At 41.2% G+C, this 18,546-nt stretch overlaps 1 protein-coding gene across 2 annotated transcripts in view; it reads left to right on the top strand.

The window, feature by feature from the left end:
* The window catches only part of LOC101716683 (transient receptor potential cation channel subfamily V member 5), a 28,449-nt gene extending 11,658 nt beyond the window's left edge, over positions 1-16,791 (top strand). Inside the window, exons 9-16 of one of the 2 annotated variants that reach the window (XM_087207764.1) lie at positions 6,968-7,054; positions 7,141-7,217; positions 7,446-7,611; positions 7,818-7,884; positions 9,626-9,894; positions 12,239-12,345; positions 12,942-13,204; positions 14,695-16,787. In XM_087207764.1, the coding sequence (XP_087063890.1) occupies positions 6,968-7,054; positions 7,141-7,217; positions 7,446-7,611; positions 7,818-7,884; positions 9,626-9,894; positions 12,239-12,345; positions 12,942-13,204; positions 14,695-14,723 (1,065 nt within the window). In that variant the 3' untranslated portion in view covers positions 14,724-16,787. Of the gene's footprint in view, positions 1-6,967; positions 7,055-7,140; positions 7,218-7,445; positions 7,612-7,817; positions 7,885-9,625; positions 9,895-12,238; positions 12,346-12,941 lie in introns of both variants that reach the window. The other variant, XM_021240934.2, reaches the window with a different exon arrangement.
* The last annotated feature ends 1,755 nt before the right edge of the window (positions 16,792-18,546 follow it).

Here is an 18,546-nt window from a genome sequence, read left to right as displayed (position 1 = left end):
TATAACCATCAATGTTAATGGTCTCAATTCAACAATCAAAAGAAATAGACTGGCAGAATGGGTCAAGAAGCAAAATCCAGCAATATGTTGCATACAAGAAACACACTTAATTCAAAAGGAAACTCATAGACTGAAAGTTAAAGGGTGGAAAACTATACTCCATGTGACGGGAACCTGAAAAAAAGTAGGAGTAGCTATCCTCTTTGCAGATCAAGTAGTTTTGAAACCAACACTGATTAAGAGAGATGAAGAAAGACACTACATCCTTGTAAAGGGAACAATCCAAGAGGAAGAGATGACAATCATAAATATCTATGCACCAAACATTAGTGCACCCAACTATATAAAACAAATACTAATGGACATGAAAAGTCATATATGCACTAATACAATTGTAGTGGGGGACCTCAAAACCCCACTGTCACAAATAGATCAACTAGACAAAAAATAAATAATGAAATTCTAGAACTCAATCGAACTCTTGAACAAATGAATTTAACAGATGTTTGCAGAGACTTCCACCCCACAAAATCAGAATACACAGTCTTCTGAGTTGCACATGGGTCATTCTTCAAAATAGACCACATACTCACACATAGAACATGTTTAAGTAAGTGCAAAGGAATTGAAGTTATCCCCTGTATATTATCAGACCATAGTGCGTTGAAATTGGAGATCCACAGCAAAAGAAACTGGAAAAATTTCATAAACCCGTGGAAATTGAACAACACACTTCTGAATAACCAATGGGTCACAGAGGACATTAAAGAAGAAATCAGACAGTTCCTTCAATTAAATGACAATGACAACACAGCATATCAGAATCTATGGGACACAATGAAAGCAGTCTTATGAGGGAAATTCATAGCAGTGAATATGCATATTAGGAAAACAGAACGAGCTCAATTAAACAACCTGATGCTGCACCTCAAGCTTCTAGAAAAAGAAGAGCAGGACAACCCCAAAGCTCATACAAGGGAGGAAATTATAAAGTTCAGAGAAGAAATCAATGCAATGGGGACTCAGAGAATGATACAAAAAAATCAATGAAGCCAAGAGTTGGTTCTTTGAAAGAATCAACAAAATTGACAAACTTTTCACCAACCTTATCAGAAAAGGAAAGGCCCAAATCCATGCAATTAGGAATGAAAAGGGTGAAATGACAACAGACCTAGCAGAAATCCAGAGGATCATCAATACCTACTTCAAGAACCTATACACCAATAAGATGGAAAACACAGAAGAAAAGGACAGATTCCTAGATACATATAATTACCAAAGTTGAATGAAGAAGACCTAAAAATTCTGAACAACCCAATATCAACCAATGAAATTGAAAATGTAATTAAAAACTTATCAACTAAGAAAAGCCCGGGCCCTAATGGCTTCACTGCTGAATTCTGCAAGACATTTAGAGAGGAACTGCTGCCACTACTGTTTAAACTCTTCAATGAAATTGAAAGGGAAGCAATACTCCCAAATTCATTCCTGGAAGCAAGCATCACCTTGATCCCCAAAGGAGAGAAAGACCCAACCGAAAAGGAGAACTATAGGCCAATCTCACTAATGAACATACATGCAAAAATCCTTAATAAGATAATGGCAAACAGAATGCAGAAGATCATCAAGAAGATCATACACCCTGATAAAGTGGGATTCATCCCAGGGATGCAGTGATGGTTCAATATATGAAAATCAATCAGTGTAATACGCTATATCAATAGAGCCAAGGACAAAAACCATATGATTATCTTCATAGACGCAGAAAAAGCATTTGACAAAATCCAACATGCATTTATGATAAAAACCCTACAAAAAATTGGAATAGATGGTCTCTACCTCAAACTGATAAAAGCCATCTATGAAAAACCAACAGCCAATATCATACTAAATGGTCAAAAACTGAAATCCTCCACACTAAAATCAGAAACAAGACAAGGATGTCCACTATCACCACTCTTGTTCAATATAGTTCTTGAAATAATAGCCATGACAATTAGACAAGTGAAAGAAATAAAAGGAATAAAGATAGGAAATGAAGAAGTCAAATTGTCATTATTTGCAGATGACATGATACTCTATATAGAAGACCCCAAGAACTCCACCAAAAGTCTTCTAGACTTAATAACCAAATTCAGTCAAGTAGCTGGTTACAAGGTCAACACACAAAAATCAATAGCTTTCCTCTACACAAATGACAGACTCACTGAGAGAGAAATAGGGCAAATAATTCCTTTCACAATAGCATCCAAAAAACTGAAATACCTAGGAATCAACCTAACGAAAGAAATCAAAGACCTCTTCTCTGAAAACTATGGCACTCTGAAAAGAGAGATTGAAGGTGATATCAGAAAATGGACAGACATCCCCTGCTCCTGGGTAGGAAAGATTAATATAGTGAAAATGGCGATACTTCCAAAACTGCTATATAGATTTAATGCAATTCCAATTGAGATCCCAGCAGCATACTTCATGGACCTTGAGAAAACAGTCCAAAAATTCATTTGGAACAAGAAGAGACCCAGAATAGCAAAAGCACTTCTAGGTAACAGAGACATGGCAGGGGGTATCACAATCCCCAACCTGAAACTATACTACAAAGCTACTGTGATAAAAACAGCATCGTACTGGCAAAGAAACAGACTTGAGGACCAGTGGAACAGATTAGAAGATGCAGAAACAATGCCAGACACACTGAGCCATCTCATCTTTGATAAAGGAGCCAAACACCCTCACTGGAGGAAAGATAGCCTCTTTAATCAATGGTGCTGGAAAAATTGGGCTTCAACTTGCCAAAGATTAAAACTAGACCTATATCTCTCACCATGCACTAAATTAAAATTGAAATGGATTAAAGATCTAATTATTAAAATAGAAACTCTGAACCAGTTGGAACAGAGGTTAGGTAGAACCCCTGAAGACATCAGTGTAGGAAAAGATTTTATGAACAAACCCTCAGTTGCCAATGAACTAGCACAAATAATCAACAAGTGGGATCTCTTCTTATTGAAAGGCTCCTGCACAGCAAGAGAAACCACCACCAGTGTGACCAGACAACCCACAATGTGGGAAAAAAATCTTCACCTGCTCTTCCTCAGACAAAGGTCTACTATCTCAAATCTATAAAGAACTTAAAAAGACCAGACCTCCCAAATTTAAAGAGCCAATCTGAAAATTGGCATCTGAAATGAACAGACATTTCTCAGACAAAGACGTAGAAATAGCAAAAAATACATGAAAAAATGTTCAATATCACTGTTCATTTGAGAGATGCAAATGAAAACAACTCTGAGATTCCACTTCACTCCAGAAAGAATGGCTGCTATCATGAAATCAACCAATATCAAATGCTGGCAGGGCTGTGGGGAAAGAGGAACCCTGCTTCACTGCTGGTGGGAGTGCAGACTGGTGCAACCACTGTGGAAATCAGTATGGAGATACCTCAAAGAACTAGGACTGGAAGTCCCATTTGACCCCACTATTCCACTGCTGGGGATCTTCCCCAAAGAATTAAAAGAATCGTACCACAATGATATATGTGTGCCCAGGTTCATAGCAGCACAGTTTCTAATAGCTAAAACTTGGAAACAGCCCAAATGCCCATCAACCGGAGACTGGATAAAGAAAATGTGGTTTTTTAAAATAAAATGGAGTACTGCTCAGCCATAAAAAATGAGAAATTAGAGACATTTATAGCTAAGTGGATGCACATTGAGGTGATACTCTTACGTGAAATAAATAGGACACACATGTATAAATACCGAATAGTTTCTCTGGTGTGAGAAACTGAAAGTGTAAATAAGGACTAAAATGTATAATAGGTAATGTGAAATAGGAAGAAACGGGGCAAAGGGGAAGGAAGTGGGAGGGCTAGAGGAAAGGATAGAAGGGAATGGGATTAATATGAGAAAATGGAAAAATAGGAACAAAATCTTTGTAAATAGGGAGGACTGGAGGGGTTGAAGGGAGGGCTGGACAAGGGTGAAAAATACGAACCAAGAGAGACTATGTAAAGGTGCAAATTTCCAATGATGAATGTCATTATATTGAATACCTACAATGTACCAATGATTAGAATGAATAATCAATAATGCAAAATAGGAAGAAAAGTTCTAAAAGGGTAGGGGTAGTGGGAGGGGCAGGGGAAAGGAAAGAAGGGAAAGGAAAAAATGCTGAGAAATGGAAAAAATGGAAATAAAGTCTTTGTAAATAGGGAAGGGTGGAGGGCGTGAAGGAGGGCTAGGAATGGGGAAAAAATAAGAACCAAGGTGCATTATGTAAAGGTACAATTCCCAATGAGAAATGTAATTGTGTTGTATACCTACAATGTACCAATAAAAGAATTTAATAAAAATAAAAAATAAAAAAATAAAGTAGAATCATATCACTTTGAGAGTATCAAAAAGCAATCAATGAAATTCTATGGCACCTTCCATTTTTAAAACACTAAAATTTCCTTAACTATACAAAGAGTACCTATTCTAAGCTAAGAGGAAATTTCTCTCTCTCTCTCTCTCTCTCTCTCTCTCTCTCTCTCTCTCACACACACACACACACACACACACACACACACAATATTTTATTTTATTTCTCAGAGAGAGCAGTTTTTTTGTTTTTTTTTAAAGGCAAAACCCTACCTAAAAATCTAAGCACTGGTCATTTGTAGCAGCGGGAACCCACACTCCACAGCCTGGTTTAGGGATAGGGTGGTTGAGTGTGTTTGGGGTTGTTTCTGCCTTTTCTAGTCTGTTCTATTGATCCTCAGGTCTGTTTTTTTGCCAGTACCATGCTGTTTTATCACAGTAGCTTTGTAGTATAATTTCAAGCCAGGGATTGTGATGCCCTCTGCCTTGCCTTTGTTGCCCAGAATTGTTTCTGGTATTCTTGGTTTCTGCTGGTTCTAAATTAATTTTAGGAATGTTTTCTCTAGTTCTGTGAGGTATGCTAATGTTAATTTGACTAGGATAAGCAGTTTTATTTATTTTTTAATAACAGATAAAACCTTACTTTATGGTCCCTGTGTTGGTCTGGCAGAGCAGCAGGAAGGGGTTCTCAGGAGACCCCACATTCTGCCTCCTGATTTAGGGAGGGATCCCTGGCACAGGGCTGCAAGCAGCTACTCCAGGGCACTCAGAGCCCAGCAGAGCTGAAGAAAAAGCTTGTGATGACTGGAAGCCTCTGCTAGTCACTGGTGAGCATGAGCGTGGATGCCTCCATGTGAATGGATCTGTGGAATAAGCAAAGAGCAGTGGTTCTGGGAAGCCAAAGAGGGAGAGTCTGGTGACCTGCACTCCCCAATGGTCTCTGTTAAATGGAGATTCACATTATCACCTGCCATAACATTGCTGACCCCTAGGGGTGGTTTGCTCTTCCCAACTATCCTGGGCTCACTCTGCAGTTCCTTTTCTTTTTTTTTTTTAATTAATTTTTTGGGTACATTTTAGGTATACAGTATAATGACATTCATCATTGGAAATTTGCACCTTTACATAGTCTCTCTTGGTTCTTATTTTTCCCCCTTCCCCTGCCCTCCCTTCAACCCCTCCATCCCTATTTACAAAGCCTTTGTTTCCATTCTTTCATTTTCTCATATTAATTCCCTTCCCTTCTTTCCTTTTCCCTACCCCTCCCACTTCCCCTTCCCATGCAGTTCCTTTTCTTAGATGAGCCAATTATCTCTTTTCCAGAATAATCAAGATAAAAAGTTGTTAAAATAATTCAACTATTTTGTACAGACACATATATGGCATAGATGCAGTTATCTTATTTCCAGATTTAAAGCTACTTTAAAATTAATGTACTTATTATTTATTCTCTTATCTTGTGAGCCTAAAAAGGAGATGGTACGTTTTACAATGAAAGGCAGATAGTATAAGAGGATTAAGATAAACAAAAAGAGCACAGTCCATGAATTCAATTTCAAGACAAGTGAGAGGGAGTTCAAAGATATTTTCTAAGGCTGGGAATAAACAAATGAATAAACAACAAACTCTGAAGCAGTGTAATAACTGCCTAAATATGTTGGAATTATAGGTACAATTTCCCATGGGAAATGTATACTATTGAACATATTTTCAAGAAAGTGTCCATTGTCTTTCTTATATCTCAGCTGAGCTTGTGACTTCAAAAAAGTTAAGTATTATTAATGTAGAATTTGATCATTACATCTGTGCAGTGTTGCAGAACATGATTGAGGCGGTGTGCACGGAAGTGGGTTGTCTTCATCTGTCTCACCTTAACCCTGGGACTATACCTTCTCCATCTACTGCTCGGGATAGGCAGGGAGACTTCCAGAGAATGAGATTCCATACAGTTTTTCTAGTCCAATTCTACCTGAGTCTGTATTGCCAAGTCATGATAAAACCAAAATGAACGTGCCTATGGTACTTTATGGAGTATAAAGTTCAACCAAACGCATCACCAAGTGTGCTCCTCACAGTAACCCTGAGAAGTAGTGTTAGAATCTGCCTTTGACAGATGAGAAGCTTTCAATGGTGGGGTTGTGGTCTCATTAAGGATGTTATGTTCTGGGCCCATACCAGAACCTGAATTCTGAGATCCATTTACAGAGTATTCTGCCCAGTGCAAGCTACAGTGAGAATGGAACATCTGGGTTTTCCCCATAGCTGAAACCATACCAAGCCACTAAAGGCTCTTGTTCATTTGGCTTTCTTGGTGTTCTGAAATATATTCACTGCTGCTTAGTACACACATTATTAATTAATGCTCACAGCATACAGAGAGGAAGTGACATTGCTAAACAGTTGTTGACATCTATCCTTAAACCTTGGACTCATAGACTCATGTTGTGGTTACAGAGTTGGAACAATGACACCTGCAGTGTGTGTGATGGTGATGATGGTGGGCAGGGGGCTTTGTATTGTGCACAGACCTTGACAACTTTAGACCAAAGGATTTGACTCTTCATCCATCAGAAATATTTCTTGTCCTGAATTTTTCCCCATAGGAGGCGTATGTGACTTATGAGGATTACATCCGGCTGGCAGGGGAGCTGGTGTCTGTCATTGGAGCTGTGATTATCCTCCTTGTAGAGGTGAGGGGTAGGGCTAAGTGCATCATGTGAGGACCCTGAATGAAGTGATGTCTACATTGTCTTTTCATTTCCTGGCCTCTCCCCAGATCCCAGACATTTTCAGAGTTGGTGCATCTCGCTATTTTGGACAGACTGTCCTCGGGGGCCCATTCCATGTCATCATGTGAGTTTCTCTTCCTTCAAACTTCCAGCTCACTCTCAGGCATCTAGAACTCAGGTGACCTTTACCCCATGATTTCTCTCCAGTGGGCTTGTCTCTATGCCTGTGTGTGACTTTTAGGTGTTAAGACAAGTCCAAGTGTGTGGGTACCTCTCAAGTCAACTCCACGCTATAGAGGACCTAGAAGGTTCCTAGCCTGGCTCTCACACTTTGCTTCCTGCTTTCCCCCAGCATCAGCTATGCCTCCCTTGTGCTTGTGACCATGGTGATGCGGCTCACCAATGTGAATGGGGAAGTGTTGCCCTTGTCCTTGGCCCTGGTGCTGGGTTGGTGCAGTGTCATGTACTTTGCTCGAGGACTCCAGATGCTGGGCCCCTTCACCATCATGATCCAGAAGGTCAGTGCTAACCCAAGCCTCCCTCTGATCAACCCCTGGACCTTCCCAGAGGGAGGGATGGAGGAATGGGGACAAGTGCAAAGAGGAGTGGCTGCTCAGAATGGAGTTGGTAGAATTACAAGGAACTCCTGATTTGTTAGCATTAGCTGCTCAGACAGGGAGGAAATAATGATCCCATCCTTCTTCCTCTCCTCTATCTTCCATAGATGATTTTTGGGGACCTAATGCGTTTCTGTTGGCTGATGGGCATGGTCATCCTGGGATTTGCCTCAGGTAAGACCACTATGCCTTCATCCAGGAGATTAGATCCAGGTCTTAGGAAAGCTTATTTGTACTATTGCTTTCAGTTCTCATCTACACTCCATTTTTTTGTTTCCTGTTAGAAAATAATCTTTATCCCTGAGCTCAGGACCACTCAGGTTGGCCTAGAAAGTAGTCTGTGTTCTGAGCTAACATTCATTGTCCAGCCTCCCTGGAAGACCTTTAATGGAGAGATATAGAAAAACCTTTGGTGAAAGGGAGACATTAAACAAGAAACACCAGTTGTGGAGGTAACAAGTTGTGTGGGCAAACAAGGACAATTCAATGTTTGATTGTTCAAATCCTCCTCTATATTTACAATTCAGAAGAAGAAGAAGCATACAGAAGTTAATAATATGCAATGTGCTTTCTTTCTGCATGTATTCATTTAAAGTTGAGAAAAATGAAAGTACTAGAAAAAGGATGTATAGAAAGAGAATTTGAAGAGTTTGGATGTGACAGGAAAACAGAAGACAACGAGTGGCAAAGAGAGACCCAAACAACTGAGACCGTTAGGGACTCCATCAAGGCACAGTAGAGTGCCAAGGAGCTGGAGAGAGAGCAACACCAGTGGGGCCAGGCAGAGAAAGCCAGAGGATGTTGAGAGGGTGTAGCTAAGTAGAGGAGTTCTGAGAGGTGGAAGGGGAAGGCAGTGACTCTCACTCAGTCCTTGGTGTCTGTAGCTGCCCACCCACTAGGCATGAGCTTTGAAGACCCCTCCACTTCTAAACAACCATGATTCATTACCAAGAACTCTATACTATCTCCAGAAATTTCCCTCTGCAATGGTGTTTCTCACAAAACAGGAGATGCATAACTACACCAAGATCTTATATACGAAAGGATAAAACTATAGTAGCCTGGAATATTCCACTCCCTGAGCCCCATGTACCTTTCCTTCCCTCTATGCTCTAACTGCTTCTGCACATATATAGGTTATAAAATAAAGTAATGGCAACAGCGTGGTTTTCTGTACATGTCTTGTACCCAGAATCCCCTAAATGATCACTTCTTGACCATTCCCCTTAAATTTTTCTTAAGCAAGGAGGTAGTTCTTTGTAGTAGACCCTATTTCTACTTTCAAAATCTCCTTGTTGATATTTCCATTCTGCATGAAGAGAGAAGTCATGTAAAGGGTCTAGTGATGTCCTTAGTTTCCAGAGGACCAACAACCATCCAGCAGGCTACACACTGAGCAAGGGTATCTTATCGGGGATGGTGATGGTCCAAGCTCACCTTGGAAAGCTCAGAGTGATGCATGGTTATCTAGAGCTCATCAGGATGAAGAAAGTGCCATTCTTTTACCTTTTACATGTGCTCTGTTCTTTTAAAGTTTTGGATGTTCCATGCATACTTTTAATAATTTATCTTTCAAAAATTTGTTTTCCAAAAAAGTAAGAATCTATTAGGTGATTTATTATTCATATACATGTACACACATAATTTTTTCATAAATGGCTGAATATTAATTATCATTACCCATCATAATCAAATTAGTCATAAGACATCTTAGTGTTGATTCCACAAGTAACTCCATTTGTGGATGTGTAAATTGTGTAAACATGCATATAAATGTGGAGAAACAGACAGACAGATGGACAGACAGACAGAGGATGCTGACCAGGTAGAGTGAATGCTAACCAGGCTTATGCTTATGGTGATATTTCCATTTCCTCATCTCCACATCTCCATGCCCTTTTCCTGGGCGGAGCAGCATTCTTTATCATCTTCCAGACAGAAGACCCATCCACTCTTGGGGAGTTCTCTGACTACCGTACATCACTGTTCAGCACCTTTGAGCTGTTCCTCACCATCATCGATGGCCCGGCCAACTACAGTGTAGATCTGCCCTTCATATACAGCATCACCTATGCTGCCTTTGCCATCATCGCCACGCTGCTCATGCTCAATTTGTTCATTGCCATGATGGGTGACACCCACTGGCGAGTGGCTCAGGAACGGGATGAGCTCTGGAGGGCCCAGGTGAGTTTATTAGTGTCAGTCTGTTAAGGGTCAGGGGTTGGAGAGAAAAGTCAAAGTGGGGTTTGTCTGTGGAGAGTCACAGGAAAATTTGGTGAGGCTATCAACTCTGTAAGGTTTATATAAACTTCTGGTACCTGTAGATGGATGGAAGAGACAGAAGCAGAAAAAAAATGGAAGATAGAGGGAGGTGGTGCTATTGGTCACAGGTGAAAATTAGATCCACTATTCCTCCTTGAATCCCTTGGAGACTAGAAATCATTTTGTTCTTGTATATTCTATTTTTTTAAACTTTGGTCCTTATCTTTTATTTGATTCTAGAAATCTCTAGTTTCTATAATCTTTTCTTTGTATCATCATAAAACAGAAGTTAAAATTTACTCTTAGTTAAGAATTCTAACTATTCAACATAATCATTTATAAGTCAGAGGGACATTTATAATCTTCTTTAGGGCTAATTAAGACCTTGTTATCTTGTATGTGTGAGCAGGGTTTGGGGAAGGGAAATTTTCTGCATTTTGAAGGTTTTTATTGTTAGATAGGTTCATGTTTACCATGGCTTGTATCTAGGTGTCCTCCAAAACCTCATGTGCTCATAGGTGGGGGATTTTTGCAGGTGGCTGAATCTGGGGCATGTGACGATATATTAGGGTGTACGAAGATGTTGATAACTAAATTAGTTCACTGATTGATTTAGCATAGTTCTGGGTGTGGATAATGGGCAGTCCCTCCCTGGGTATGAGTGGCACCACCCAAAAGGCTTGTAGCCTGGATGGGATGAAAAGGGAAGGGAGGCTGGCTGCTGCTGTTTACAGCTTCCTGCCTGCCCTGCCATGAACTGTTTCTCCTCTGTCATGCCCTAGTATGATTCCCAGTATTGCACAATCCCAAGGGCCCCTTATATGTTGCATCCATTGCATGTCCTGAGGCTGTGCAGTACTCTAGGCTTTCAAATGGCACCTTTGACCCCAGAAAATTCTGCCTCAGTTCAGTTCCATGTCCTGGTGGTAGGTTTGGTTCCTAGATCCATCTTTTAATTTCAGATAAGACCAAAGACTAGAGTGGTGATGCCAGCAGATATGAGAGTGAGGTCTCCTTTCCGCAGTCTGTTGAGCAGAATAGATTAACACAAGAACTGGGTGAATCCCAGTCTACTCTAACAGTGGACTCTGAGCGGAGAAGGAGTGAACCTCTGAAGGAAAGGTGGGTTCTTATACCCAAAGGAAAGGGAGGCTGAATGATGTCAGAAGAACCCTAAAAGTCCTTTTTGAGGAAAAGCAGACCTATTTAAAAAAGAGAACAGTATGATTGGAAGTCTGGAGGTGGAGGAAACCCGGCACAGCTAAAACACTGAAAGTGAAGTAATGAGACAGCCAGGGAGCTGAAGAACATAACATAGGGAAATGGCTATTTTAAGAATTCTCAGCTCTTTCAATCAATAAGGCTTTGTGACTCCATCTGTATGCCAATAGGTCATGATCCTTCTGAAATCAGAAAGTCCCCTGATGTGATGAGATTCACATAGTCCATAGAGAGCTCATGCCTTTCCTCACTTTGCCCTTAATACTACTGTTAATAGCTTCTAAAATTAAGTCTTTACTAAATATGTAAATGCCTCGTTCTATGCTTATGATTAACTAGAATTTCTGAAATACAATTTATTTAAGTTAGCTTCATAAATGTAAATAAAGTACTTCACATTTGAAATTTCTTAAATTTCATGTTATTGGCTTTAGGACAGAATACTGGTTTGGTGAGATCATTTTTTCTGCCTTTTTCACACTACATATTATGTTTCCTTCCCATTGTATGCCACAGGGATATTTGATAAGCTGTGTTTCCTCTAGGTGGTTAATGAAGGCTGGGCAAAGAACAGAATATGAACATGGTACTAGAAATTTCCCTGCCAAGTAGGCAGTCATTAATCGATACTTTTCCATTTTACTATATAGATGTTTAATTTGCTTCAAATTTCCTGAACTGGAGTAGCATCATTTCATCCCTGAGATCACAGAGGTTTCTTTAATCATTTTATTTAAATCAAGATCATTGGTCTGTGGCTTTCCTGTCAGAAAGAAAACAGTTTGAAATGACTCATTTTCCATGAATCTGAATAATAATGGAGGAATAATTTTTTTATTCAAAATATGAAATATCATTTTTTTTTGGTTGAGAAAAGCAGGGTAGCACAGTCTTGGGGCAGAGTAGAGGTGAACAAATGGTGTCCCTCACCACTGGCCTCTGGGGTCCTCATTTTACGGGTTGCTTGGAGTTCCTTTTGTGCCCCAGTGTCTCTCTGAACTTCAGGGCTCTTTCTGAACTCTCTCTACCTGTCACCTCCCTCCAGGTTGTGGCCACCACAGTGCTGCTGGAGAGGAAGATGCCCCGCTTCCTGTGGCCCCGCTTGGGAATCTGTGGGTGTGATTATGGCCTGGGGAACCGATGGTTCTTGCGGTGAGTGATCGTGGGTACTTGGGACCTGCAGATGTCTTCTGCAGTGGTAGTGTGAGCAAGCAGGAGACTGCACTAGCCTGTCTTGAGAAGGAGATGGACCTGAAATTAAGAAATTATAAAGAATATACCTCAGGGCAGCCATGTGTTAAAGGTTATGTGTTTTGCGACTGCACTCAGATCAGTGCTCAATTTTATGTTCAGTCTTCTTCTTTCCTGGTCCAAATTTTCAATATACTTTGGCCTTGAACTTAACTTCACCCTTCATGCTTTTCCTTATCTTCCAACCTGACTCTCTTTCTTTCTTATGTATATTTCCTGAATTACACCTTCTCAAACTCTCTACACATTCACATATTTAGCAGTGCAGGCTCTCCCCTCCAAAACCTAACTGTTCATCCTTTTTCATCTCATTCCCAACTTTGCCTCCACTTGAATCTGCTTCTCCTTACTTGATCCCTGTTTATTTTCCTGCTTCAATCTGCTCCTGTCCTTCTCTTTACTCATGATCCTGTTTCCTCCACATTTGTCCCAGCATCTCCTTATGGTTCATCATCTCTCTCCATATGAACTGAGTTCTTTCTATTGTCCCTTACCAGGGTTGAAAACCACCAGGATCAGAATCCTTTGCGAGTGCTTCGCTATGTGGAAGCTTTCAAAAGCTCAGACAAGGAGGATGGACAAGAGCAGCTTTCTGAGAAACAACCCTCTGGAAATGAGAGTGGAACTCTGGCCAGAGCCTCCCTGGCCCTCCAGACACCCTCTCTGTCCAGGAACACATCCCAAAGCAGCAGCAGTCACCGGGGCTGGGAGATCCTTCGTCGAAACACACTGGGACACTTGAATCTTGGCTTGGACATTGGTGAGGAGGATGGAGAGGAGGTGTACCACTTCTGATGAGGATCCTGCTATTCACAGTCTGGCTCCAGGTGGCCTGGGGTGGGACAGAGAGGATTTCTACTTAGGCAATTACCTAACTTTCATGCCTGGTAATCATGCCATGGCATAGACAGAGTAATTCCTAAAAGATCTTAGCCCACCCTTCCCATCAGCATTTCTGGAGATGGGAAATGGTTATGTATCACAGAATATGTCTTACAAGTTCTTGGAAATATAGCTTAAGAAAAGCAAGTATCTTTTTGAACAAACTTGAACTTGGCAACTAAACACATGAGGGAGGGAGGCTAGATTAATGTCTAAACATCTCTCTTCTGCCCCAGGCAAGCACCAGAAGGTAGGAAGCTGTGGAACCTGCTTGGCTCTTGAGGAGTGAATATGGGAATGGTTAAGCATGGTATAGAGGTTGTGGCCTTCCTTTCCTAACCCCTTCTTAGGACTCTGGCCCTATCTAGTAACCCAACACCAACTAGAAAATTGCAAGAAGAAAGTTTCCTCATCCTTGATTTCTTTAAATTTTCTCTTTTGTTGTGAAATACATGAATATACAACCTACCACGTTAATCTTTTATAGATGTACAATTCTCTGGCATGAAATACATTCACATTGTTGCACAACTTTACCATTCATGTACAGAAGTTTTTCATCATCACAACCTGAAAGTCATACTTGTGAAGCAATAGTTCCCCACTCTCCCTGTTCCTCCCCCCAGTTTTTGTCTATGAATTGGACTTCTTTATGTACCCCATGTAAGTAGAATCAGGCGTATCAGTCCTATTGTGTCTAATTTATTTTGTTTGATATTATCAAGGGTTAGACCTTCTGTAGCAAGTATCAGAATCTCATTCCTTTTAACACCAAATGATGTTTCCTTCTGTGTATACACACACACACACACACACACGCACACACACACACTATGTCTTGTTTATTCATTCATTTATCAATGGATACTAGAGTTTTTTACTTTTACCTTTTGGTATTGTGAATAATATTGCTATAAAAATGGAACTTAAAATATCTGTTCAAGTTCCTGCTTTAAATTTGTTTGGGAGTATACCTAGATATGGAATCACTGGATCACAGGACAATTCCATATTTGAGAAATTGCCATACTGTTTTCCACATTTCACTATTTTGTATTTCCTTCTAATCTCATTATAGTTTTGATTTGCTTATCCCTAAAGACTGAGGATATTGAGCATAGTTTTTTACACTTATTTATGGGACATTTATAAATTTTTAGAAAATGTTTATTCAAGTTTATTGCCTCATTTCAAATTCGATTGTTTTATTGTTATTGAGTTGCCTAATCATTGGTGTTTGAGGGTCAGAGTCTGAGGTTTCAGCACCTCATTTTTATCCTGCTCTGTTTTTAATATGGGTGGTTTATTATGCCTTTGTATGTGGTCCAGTGATTTCTTCTGTAAGATTTTCCCTGGTCTATCCTTCAGGTGTCTGTTTTGCAGCTAATCCTTGCTGAGCCTGAAAGCAAAGGCTTTCACCTTGTACCCTAAGGTTGTCATCTCCACACCCATCTCTCGTTGCCCCTGTGCTGAGCTGTGAAGTGCGCAACAACAATAAAGGAGGAACCATCTCTGCTAGGAAGAAAATCTGGAACCAGGTGTCCCAGGTACCCGTTGTGAGGGGCTCATACACGGCCTCCCTTTGTCCCTTGCCCTCACATCTTATCTCAGTCCTGTCATCATCTCTAACAAAAGCCATATAACTTTTAAGAAGAATGTTGTTCTGAGGGGTAAGGAGGTCAGGGGGATTTGTGAAACCACAGAAAGATTCATTTGGATACAAAAACACAGAGCTACATGCCCAACAGTAAGGGATCACACATGCACTAAAAATGCACATACATACATACGTAATGCATATGCATACAAAAATGTGTGTACATGTACCAAAATAAGACAACATGCTGGTACACACAGTAGTGGCATGGTGTTTTCCTCATCACCTAGGCCATCACACCTGCTTTCATAGGTTACCACACGTAAGCTTATGATTTGCAAGCACCTCTCTTTAGTTTAGATTTGTCTCCTGAGCCCCAGGCACAAGCAGCTTGGATACCCATTTACCGGTCCACGCCAGCTGGATAATTTATAGACATCTCAAACTCAATATGCCCTGAACTGAACACTAAACCTGCTCTTCCTCACCAAACTTGCTCCTTCAGTGCTGTTACTGACCAAATGTGATAGACAAAGTTGTCTGAATAAGAACCCTACATGTCAACCCTCAGCACTTCTGCTTTTGTTCTCATAGCCAGGAAAGTACAAGTTTGTTGATAGTTACCCCTGAAACATCTCCTCTGAAAAATACCTAATTTTGATTAGACAGAAGAAAAGCTTTCCTACTTCTGCTCTAGCCCCTCAAGAATTTTCCTCTGGGGATATTTACTAATAAAATCTGCTGTTTATCTTTGTAAAAATTATCTGTGTACCTAATGACATATATGTATATGGATTTTTTTAACATAATATCATAGGATATAGAAAAATAATTGCTGAATTTTTCATTTAATGTATTTTAAAGCTTGTTTTACACTAGTAGCATGTTTTCAAAAACTCCTGTTGCTGTCTCTCCAAACTGCTGCTGTTATTCTAAAATGGGCCACCCATTGCCCTCCTACATTATAGGACTATGTTCCCACTTGCTGCTTTCTGGGTACACAGTTTTGACCTTCTCTGATTCATGTCTACCCTGCACACAGAATGTAAAAAGCAACTCTGGTCTTTCAGGAACCGCCCCCCCAACTCACCCCAGATAACTTCTCCATCTTTTTCTCTCTTCTCTTGCACTTTATTCTCCAAGATGAATTAGTTCTAACTCCTCATAGTTATCCTCCTTCCCTCTAACATTCATGGCTTACCAACCTTCCAATCTCTCTGCAATAATTCCTCTTTTATCTTTGTAAGCTTTATTCAGTTTACTGGTGTCAATTTGAAGATGAGGTGTGTGTGTGTGTGTGTGTGTGTGTGTGTGTGTGTGTGTGTGTGTGATCTTGCATGGAGGGTACTGCTTGATTGGTGGGCTAGGTTAGGGAATACCTCCTTAATGTTTCCAGATCATTTATATCTTTTGTATTGCATGCTGTGCACTTTAACGCAGTTATTTATTTAAATATTTGTTTTTCTTAGCAGACTGTAAGCACCACAAAGGCAAAGATGGTGCCCAATTTATTCACTATTCCCAGAACCTGTTAAAATACTGGTACAATGTATTATGAAATAAATTAACTGAATCTATGAATGACCAGCCCATTTTTTGTTTAAATTCTCCCACTGACCACACAAACACATGGACACAGACAGACACATGCATGCACACACACACACACACACACACACACACTTGCCTTTCAGTGGGGTTGGAACAATTCAAGATGAACACATAATGTGAGTGGAAACACTTGGGAAAGGAAAAAATTAATGCAAATGTTGTAAGTGGGAAATTTTTTCAGCTAAAATATGTGTGTGTGTGTGTGTGAGAGAGAGAGAGAGAGAGAGATGGAAGAAGAAATAAGAGAAGGAACAAAGATAGGAAGAAAAGGTGGAGAAGAAGTAGGGGTAAAAGTGTTAAGAAAAGGAGGAGAGTAAGAAAGACTAAACATGAAGAGTGAGAAGAGAGCAAGGTCGGGAGAGCCCAGCACCTGAGCTCTGACACAGAGCTCCCTGAGCCCCCAGGTAGGCAGCCTCCTCTGTGAGGGGTAATAAGATGACCCACAAGTCCCCTCGTCTGCCCTGCAAAGCCTGAGAGAGGAGGGAAGATAAAGCAGGCACAGACATCCAGACATTGCTATACTGCAGGGCAGGTGCAGGAGCCGTGGGCCAAAATGTTCAGCAGATGTTTTTGTCTTGCTCACATTTTTTATGGGACTCCCAACTCAGGCTCAGGAAATAGTCAAAGAAATGCTGCTGCTCAGCCCCAGGAATTCTTCAGGTTGCTAAATGATTACACTTCTCCCCTCCTGCCTTCATTACTGCAATGACTTCAGACAGAAATGCAGAAAATTTTGGCTCTTTCATGTCTCATGAGCCAGAGATAGAAAAGTGATGGGCATCACCAGACTTTAAAAGATGTCCACACCCAGATTTTTACAAAGTTCATTACTGATGGGCTCTGGGTTCTGGGAGAAGGGCTGAGCTGCTCTTGAGGAAGGGCTCTGATTCAGCCTTGAAGAAGAAGGACAGAGGCCAGGGCCCCTCCCCTGTGTTGTCCCTGAAGAAATGCAGGGTAAGATCTGGGCTACTGGAGCTGAGGGAGAGGGAGAGAAAGAGGGAGGAGTACAGGGAAGGAAAGGAGGCTTAGCAGGTTCCTGGGACAGGGTGGTTTGGCCAAGAAGGCAGAGAAAAGGAGGTGGAGAAAGAGGGTAAAGAGTGGCCCTGGGCCCTGCCAAGATCACTTGGTGAAAAGCTGAGAAAATACCTTGATGTGGGGTCAAGGAGCATTTATGTCTCTGAGGTGGGCCTGCTGGTTTCTTCAAGGTTAATAAGGAAAGGGCGAGAAATGTGCAAGGGAAGGAACACTGTGACCAGGCAGCACCATGGATCACACTGACGGCAGAAGCTGGTGAGGACATGTGAAAGTAAATGTAGCTGCTAAATAACTCCCAGGTACCTTAGCACAGCTCATATTTTCGGTAAACATAGTTCAACATATTCTTCACACTGAGTCTCCAATAAGGAGGAAGAACTTGATGTGGTTCAGCCTCTTCCTTGGAGACTCTCCAAGTGAGGAAACAGGCAAGTGAGGGAAAGTTATTCTTGCTGCAGGTCCTTGTGCCCTCTGAGGAGGAGGTGGCATCACAAGGAAGCAGGGACCTGCCTGGCTGTGTGGGACTGGCTAAGGAAGAAAGAAAGAGAGACCCTGGCATCTGCAATGGGAGGAGTTGGAGCTTACTAAGCGGATCATTTGGGGCCACTTCCTGAGCTGGTGCAGGGTTGTCCTGGTCAGAAAGTCTGGTGTCCTGGGGTCAGGCGAATGTCCCAGACCCTACTTATTTCCTACTCAAGTCAACAGTGAAGAAGGGAGAGATGTAAACAGTCTCTTCAGCGGGGATGTGGTGGGAGATCCTATGGGATGGATGGTGTAGAAAAGCTAACCTGAGCAGGTGGTAACAGTGTGAACTGGTCCTCTGTGGTCCCACTCTGGGGGAGGGAAGCCTTGCTCATGTCCTGCTCACTGAAAGGGCTCCAGCACAGGATGGGAGCTGCAGAAGCAAGGAATGAAGCAATAAGAACAGAGACTACTACTGTACACTGACCACTGGACAGGTGCCCTGCAAAGCTCTC

This window comes from Heterocephalus glaber, unplaced genomic scaffold, assembly GCF_053883595.1.
Source record: "Heterocephalus glaber isolate CG9 unplaced genomic scaffold, H.glaber_assembly_v1.0 deba00000818, whole genome shotgun sequence".
Classification (NCBI taxonomy): Eukaryota; Metazoa; Chordata; class Mammalia; order Rodentia; family Bathyergidae; genus Heterocephalus; species Heterocephalus glaber.
This window is presented reverse-complemented; position numbering and strand designations above follow the sequence as displayed.